This window comes from Equus quagga, unplaced genomic scaffold, assembly GCF_021613505.1.
Source record: "Equus quagga isolate Etosha38 unplaced genomic scaffold, UCLA_HA_Equagga_1.0 HiC_scaffold_20127_RagTag, whole genome shotgun sequence".
NCBI classification, from domain to species: Eukaryota; Metazoa; Chordata; class Mammalia; order Perissodactyla; family Equidae; genus Equus; species Equus quagga.
Genome location: NW_025793070.1, coordinates 3864 through 12036, shown reverse-complemented (window position 1 = coordinate 12036; position 8173 = coordinate 3864). Strand labels below are relative to the sequence as shown.

At 39.0% G+C, this 8173-nt stretch overlaps 1 protein-coding gene across 1 annotated transcript in view; it reads right to left on the bottom strand.

Annotated features, from left to right (window-relative positions):
• Nucleotides 1-4285: 4285 nt before the first annotated feature.
• The window catches only part of LOC124232067 (myosin-4-like), a gene marked incomplete at its 5' end in the record, with an annotated part of 7748 nt that continues 3860 nt past the window's right edge, over nucleotides 4286-8173 (bottom strand). Inside the window, 7 exon segments of the mRNA XM_046649042.1 lie at nucleotides 4286-4543; nucleotides 6269-6364; nucleotides 6487-6591; nucleotides 6864-7034; nucleotides 7125-7250; nucleotides 7589-7792; nucleotides 7880-8173. The exon segment at nucleotides 7880-8173 is cut by the window's right edge and continues 5 nt beyond it. Coding sequence (XP_046504998.1) covers nucleotides 4391-4543; nucleotides 6269-6364; nucleotides 6487-6591; nucleotides 6864-7034; nucleotides 7125-7250; nucleotides 7589-7792; nucleotides 7880-8173 — 1149 coding nt within the window.

Sequence of the window (8173 nt, the reverse complement as noted above, 5' to 3'; positions counted from 1 at the left end):
AAATGCCCATGGAACATTCTCCAGGATTGATCACATATTAGGCCACAAAACAAGTCTCAATAAATTTAAGAAAATCGAAATAATACCATGCGTCTTTTCTGACCACAAAGGTATGAAACTAGAAATCAACTACAGGAATAAAACCAGAAAACCAACAAAATTGTGGAGATTAAACAAAATGCTACTGAACAACGATTGGGTCAATGAAGAAATCAAAGAGAAGTCAGAAAATTCCTGGAGACAAATGAAAATGAAAACATGACATGCCAAAATCTGTGGGATACAGCAAAAGCTGTTCTAAGAGGAAAGTTTATAGCAATTCAGGCCCACCTCAACAAAGAAGAAAAATCCCACATAGACAATCTAAAAGCACATCTAAAGGTACTGGAAAAAGAACAACAAACAAAGCCCAAAATCAGCAGAAGGAAGGAAATAATAAAAATCAGAGCAGAAATAAATGAAATAGAGACTAATAAAACTGTTGAAAAAATTAATGAAACGAAGAGCTGGTTCTTTGAAAAGATAAACAAAATTGACAAACCCTTAGCTAGACTCACCAAGAAAAAAAGAGAGAAGGCTCAAATAAATAAAATCAGATACGAAAGAGGAGAGATTACAATGAACACCTCAGAAATACAAAAGATAATAAAAGAATACTATGAAAAGCTATATGCCAACAAATTGGATAATCTAGAAGAAATGGATAAATTCTTAGAAACATACAACCTTCCAAAACTGGACCAAGAAGAAGTGGAAAATCTGAATAGACTGATCACCAGTAAGGAGATCGAAACAGCAATAAAAAACCTCCCAAAAAATAAAAGTCCAGGACCAGATGGCTTCCTTGGTGAATTCTACCAAACATTCAAAGAAGACTTAATACCTGTCCTTCTCAAACTCTTCCAAAAAACTGAAGAGGAAGGGAGGTTTCCTAACTCATTCTACAAAGCTAACGTTATCCTGATACCAAAACCAGACAAGGACAACACAAAAAAAGAAAATTACAGGCCAATATCACTGATGAACATTGATGCAAAAATCCTCAACAAAATACTAGCAAATCGAATACAACAATACATTAAAAATATCATACATCATGATCAAGAGGGTTTCATTCCAGGGATGCAGGGATGGTTCAACATCCACAAATCTATCAATGTGATACACCACATTAACAAAATGAAGAATAAAAATCATATGATCATCTCAATAGATGCAGAGAAAGCATTTGACAAGATACAGCATCCATTTATGATAAAAAATCTAAATAAAATGGGTATAGAAGGAAAATACCTCAACATAATAAAGGCCATATATGACAAACCCACAGCAAATATCATTCTCAATGGAGAAAAACTGAAAGCTATCCCTCTAAGAACAGGAGCCAGACAAGGATGTCCACTGTCACCACTCTTATTTAACATAGTATTAAAAGTCCTAACCAAAGCAATCAGGCAAGGAAAAGAAATAAAAAGGATCCACATTGGAAAAGAAGAAGTGAAGCTGTCACTCTTTGCAAATGACATGATTTTATATCTCGAAAACCCGAAGATTCCACTAAAAAACTTTTAGAAACAATAAAGGAACACAGTCAAGTCACAGGATACAAAATCAATGTACAAAAATCGGTTGCATTTCTATACACTAACAATGAAGTAGCAGGAAGAGAAATTAAGAATACAATCCCATTTACAATTGCAACAAAAAGAATAAAATACCTAGGAATAAACTTAACCCAAGAGGTGAAAGATCTGTACACCGAAGACTATAAAAGGTTGAAAGAAATCAAAGAAGACACAAAGAAATGGAAAGATATTCCATGCTTTTGGATTGGAAGAATTAACATTGTTAAAATGTCCATACTTCCTAATGCAATCTGTAGATTCAACACGATCCCTATCAAAGTTCCACCAACATTTTTCACAGAAATAGAAAAAGAACCCTAAAATTTATATGGAACAACAAAAGACCCTGAAGAGCCAAAGGACTCCTGAGAAAAAAGAACAAAGCTGGAGGTATCACACTCCCTGATTTCACAATATACTACAAAGCCATAGTAACCAAAACAGCATGGTACTAGCACAAAAACAGACACACAGATCAGTGGAACAGAATTGAGAGCCCAGAAGTAAACCCACACATTTATGGACAGCTAATATTCGACAAGGGAGCCAAGAGCATATGATGGAGAAAGGAGAGTCTCTTTAATAAATGGTGTTGGGAAAACTGGACAGCCACATGCAAAAGAATGAAAGTAGACCATTCCCTTACACCATGCGCAAAAGTCAACTCAAAATGGATTAAAGACTTGAATGTAAGACCCGAAACCATGAAACTTCTAGAAGAAAACATAGGCAGCACGCTCTTTGACATCGGTCTGAGCAGCATATTTTGAAGTCCCATGTCTGACCAGGCAAGGGAAAAGTGAACAAATGGGACTACATCAAACTAAAAAGCTTCTGCACAGCAAAGGAAACCGTCAACAAATGAAAAGACAACCTAACAATTGGGAGAAGATATTTACAAATCATATATCAGATAAGGGGTTAATATCCAAAATACACAAAGAACTAATACAGCTCAACAACAAAAAAACCCAACAATCCAATTAAAAAGTGGGCAAAAGATCTGAACAGAGATTTCTCCAAAGAAGATATACGGATGGCCAACAGGCATGTGAAAAGATGCTCAACATCATTAGCTATCAGGGAAATGCAAATCAAAACTACAATGAGGTATCACCTCACTCCGGTCAGAATGGCTATAATTAACAGGACAGGAAACCACAAATGTTGGAGAGGATGTGGAGAGAAGGGAACCCTTGTTCATTGCTGGTGGGAGTGCAAACTGGTGCAGCCACTATGGAAAGCAGTATGGAGTATCCTCAGAAAATTAAGAATAGATCTATCATATGATCCAGCTATCCCACTGCTGGGTATTTATCCAAAGAACTTTAAAACGCAAAGGCATAAAGATATGTGCACCCCTATGTTCATTGCAGCATTATTCACAATAGCCAAGACTTGGAAGCAACCTCAGTGCCCATCAAGGAACGAATGGATAAAGAAGATGTGGTATTTATACACGATGGATTACTATTCAGCCATAAGAAATGATGAAATCTGGCCATTTGACATGGATGGACCTTGAGGGTATTATGCTAAGTGAAATAAGTCAGAGGGAGAAAGTCAAATACTACATGATCTCACTCATAAGTAGAAGATAAAAACAACTACAAACAAACACATAGCAATGGAGATTGGATTGGTGGTTACCATAGGGGAAGGGGGAGAGGGGGGAGGGCAAAAGGGGTGATTAGGCTCACATGTGAGGGGATGGACTATAATTAGTTTTCGGGTGGTGAACATAATGTAATCTACACAGAATTCAAAATATATTATGATGTACATCTGAAAATAAATAAAGAAATAATAAATTTTAAAGGAAGGTTTGAAAAATAAAAAGATGATAATAATGGCTATAGCAGTAGAAAGGCTCAATGTAGCAATCTAAGATAAAATAATGAGAGTAGGGAACTGACTTAAAAAAAAATATTACTTGGCCTTCTATTGCTATCAGAAGTACTAGGAGAAAGCCTTGTAAAAGATACAGGAGTTTCCAAGGAGATAGAACGAATACTGACAATCCATCCATTCTTAACTCCCGTTTACCATTCTAATGTGATAACAAGGGAAGAGCCTCAGTAAAACAAACAAATAAACATATTGTAGGTAACCAAAACCTAAAACTCTCCTATATTTAAGAAGGACCAGAAAATCTGGTCTTTTCAATCCTTCTGAAGGGATTCTAATCCCAACTTAATGGTTCATGTAGTTATAGTGGAAAGGTTACATTTTGAATATTTTTGAGTGTCTAATCCAAATTTTTTTACATTTTCTTTTATTTTATGTAGATAATTAGTGTTTTATCTTTTCTCAGTCTTCAGATCAAGCATTTCCTACCGTTTTCTGAAGAAAATCAATTACTTCATTAATCTACTTTTCTGATAACTAGCTGATGTTTGGCCAAGTAGGTTTACCAAATATTCTGTGTTCTCTGTGCCTAAGGTCTGCCCCCAGTCATCACCTGCCTCCCACAGGGGCATCTACATACTTACTCACTGAGCACTTGCTAACCGGGACTGGCCTGGCTGCTCCCTTCATGTTTTATTCTTGGTGATTAAATCCTTCTCCATAAGATAAAAACAAAGTGTTTGTTTCTTTCTTTTCTCAAAGCTTGAAAAGGTAAATTGACACATTGGGGAAAAAAAGAGACTTACAAGTTCTCTGCTGATAAATTTTTTATCTGCAAAAATCTTAAGTACAAAATAGAGTGACAAAGAACTTCACATTTTGTGTATTTCTTTGGTCACTTTTAGCATTTGGATGCATTACTCTTCACTAATGATTTTTGTGTGAACCTCCCGGCTCTTCACCCGCAGCTTGTTGACCTGGGACTCGGCGATGTCAGCCCGTTCCTCAGCCTCCTCCAGCTCATGCTGGATTTTGCGGAATTTGGAGAGATTGACATTGGACTGTTCCTCCTAAGAATGAATGGAGATGCATTGGTGAGGGGAAAAGTTCAGAGGTTCTAGTTTCTTAGGTCAGTGGGTCTTGAATTTCTTTTTACTTAAAAATGATCCATTCTAGTTAGTAAACCTTTTTTAAAAAAAATTTGAGAAATGCTTCTTGAATTTTTTTTTTTTTTTTGGGCATTAAATCCTCTTATGCTTCTTGAACTCATAGATAACAAGGAGGGACGGGTGACATTTGTCTCCAAGTTTAGAACACTAGACTGAGAGCTACTACTAAATATGCCAGCTTTTCAGCTTCTTTTTTTCCAGAATCCTGAGAATCTAACCAGACTTTTTAAAAATGCAGTTATGCAATCTATATTCTACCAAACTGATAGCCTTGAATCTAAATTGTTGCCACTTGAGTGTAGATTATTGCTACTTAATGCAGCTTAGAAATTAAATAAGAAGTCTATTGCTTCCTAAAACAGTCTGAGTGGTCTCTGATTATTTTGAATATATAGCAGTGAATTTGAGAAGGCCAGTCTTGGTTTAGTCTCTAGCAAGCATTCTTTGTAAGACTCATTAAGAACTGTCCAAAATATGTCATTCAAATTTAGAACATTAAAAAAACTTAGAATCACTAAATAATAGTGTTTGAAAAAAACCTCCGATCTTCCTCTTACAGATGAGGAAAGTAGGAGCTAGAGACAAGTTAGGTCTCTCTGTCTCTCAGACATTAGAGGTCAGGGGAAAGATAAAGACCACAAATGAACAGAGGAGCTAATTTGTGGTATATATGTATGTATACCTGTACTCCCATACTTAGGAAATTGATCTTATTTGATTATTATTTCAGATGAATCACAGGCTAGGGAAATGAGATAAGGTGGAGACCTGAGAATCTAGAGGTTTGAACATAACTGAGACCTTCTGAGCTCCAGACTTCATATTTAACTGCTTACTTAACACCTTCACTTATGTATATAATGGTATTTCAAAGAATGTTTCCAAAAGAGAATTCCTAGTTCCTTCTTGCTCTGCAAATCTATTCCTCTTTTACTTCCCCATTTCAGTGTTACACCATCCACCTGGTTACTCAAACCATAAACTTGATGAATTACCCTTGATTTCCTTTCTCTCCCCACCCAACTGCAACCTATTAGCATATCTTGTAGTTCCTACCTCCAAAATATATCTTGAATCTCTCCACTTCTGTCTGCTTCACCACCACCGTAATCCAAGCCACAGGGCCACCCAAAAAGCCTCCTAAAATGTCTCCCTGGACCTCCCTGTGTTATCTGACCATCATTCTCCACGTAGTACCAGATACTCTTTTTAAAAAACAAATCAGGGCGTGAATGATTCAACTTAAAACTCTCCTGTAGCATTCTAGTGTCCTATTGTCCTTAGAATAAAATTCAGACTTATTACTGTGGCCTAGCAGACCCTGTGATCCGCCTCTTCCTAGCTCTCGAGCCTCATCTCTACTGCAGTCTCCCTTATTCTTTCTGCTTCTTGAACCAGACTCCTCTTCCACTCATAAGCTTTGCCTTGGCTCTTCCCTTCCCTAGAACATTTTTCCCTGGCTCTTCAAGGAGTTGATTTCTTCTCATTCTTCAGACCTCCACTGAACCATTGTCCTTTGATCCTTCCTCATTTTACCCTTCTTTTCTTTCATCCCTTTAATTAAATTGGCTTGGGCATATCTGAGACAGGAGGCTACTCAACCACCCCAAAGGGTTTTCAACTCACCGCTTCCTCAGCTTGTCTCTTGTAAGCTTTCACCTTTGATTGCAGTTTATCCACCAGATCCTGGAGCCTGAGTATATTCTTGCGGTCTTCCTCAGTCTGAAATAATATTTTAAAGAGTGAGGTTCTTGAAAGCAGAAGTAGCATCGCATTTTGTTGTATATTTGGTTTTCTGTCCCTTGCAGACTGGGGTGAAAACCTAGACAGGCCATTTTCCTTACCTGGTAAGTGAGTTCCTTTACTCTTCTCTCATGTTTGCGCAGACCCTTGACAGCCTCAACATTGCGCTTCTGTTCACTTTCAACTTCTCCTTCAAGGTCACGTACCTGCAAGAAGATGAGCATTTTAGTGACGTTTTACTATAGTCCATTCACTCAATGGATTTCTACGTCTTCAAATGACCCGTGATGCTTCTTTTACTCTGCTTTATATGTAGTTTTTGATGCCTTGGTCTAATCGCCCCCCTTAAAAGTTCTTGGGCAGCAAGCAATATCTCTCATTCATCTCTGTATGGCCCCACATCATCTAGCTGTGCTAGGTATCCAAAATCGTGCATCGGATTGGAGTGAGATGGGATATATGCTGTTAGAAGACCCACCCTGGCCTCCAGTTTCTGGATCTGCTTCTTCCCACCCTTCAGGGCCAGCTGCTCAGCCTCATCCAGACGGTGCTGCAGGTCCTTCACCGTCTGCTCCAGGTTCTTCTTCATCCGCTCCAGGTGGGCGCTGGTGTCCTGCTCCTTCTTCAGCTCCTCAGCCATCATGGCTGCCTAATTCACAGTAAAACAAGATCAGTTGAGGGAGCTGAGCTAGCACATCAAGATTCAAGTTTGACCACCACCGCGTTGCCCTCTGCTCACATCAGTGATGGCCTTCTTGGCCTTCTCTTCTGCATTGTGAGCTTCCTGGACGATATCTTCCATCTCTCCCTGCAGCTGGGAAATGTCTGTCTCCAGCTTCTTCTTGGTGTTGATCAGGCTGGTGTTCTGGTTAAAATATCAAATTTAGAAATATTAAGTACATGGGAGCAAAATTAGGATGCTCTGTGTTCAAATGAACTCCAAAACTCATTGATTAAATTAACTAATTAGTAGCTCTCCTTGTTCCGTAATTTATCTGAGTTGACAGTGTATTTTTAAAAGAGAGTCAACTCTGGATGTCACAGTTCAGATAAACAAAAATACTGTTAATCCAAAAATGTTAAATGTTTTCAACTTCATCCTCCATGAAATACTATGAATAAAATTTTAGCTAGAACTAAGATTTGAGCAAGAATTTCACTTTCATTCTTTTGTATTTTGTACTGTTCTATTATTATACTCACCTGGGTGTGCAGGAGCTGGACGCGCTCACTGGCATCCAGGAGCTCCTGTTCTGCGATTTTCCTGCTCCTCTCGGTCTGCTCCAGAGTGGCCCGCAGCTCCTCGATCTCGGCCTGCAGCAGGTTGGCTCTGCGCTCCACCATGGCCAGCTGCTCCTTCAGGTCCTCCTGGCCCCGGAGAGCATCATCCAGGTGCAGCTGGGTGTCCTGTGGAATGAACAATCATTGAGACACCCCGTTCTCAGGGCTGCAGTCACCCCAGCCGCCCTGGGACCATCTCTTGAACCCATTTACCTTGAGGATGCCTTGAGTGTTCCTGTAGTTCCTCAGGGCCTCTGCAGCCATGCGGTTGGCGTGGTTCAGCTGGATTTCCATTTCATTGAGGTCTCCCTCCATCTTCTTCTTGATCCTGATGGCATCATTCCTGCTCCTGATCTCAGCATCCAGCATGGTCTGCATCGTCTCCACAACTCTGACATGGTTTCTCTTCAGCTGGTCAATTTCCTCATCCTTTTCAGCAATTTTCCTATCAATTTCAGACTTGACTTGGTTCAACTCCAGCTGGATGCGCAGGATCTTTCCCTCTTC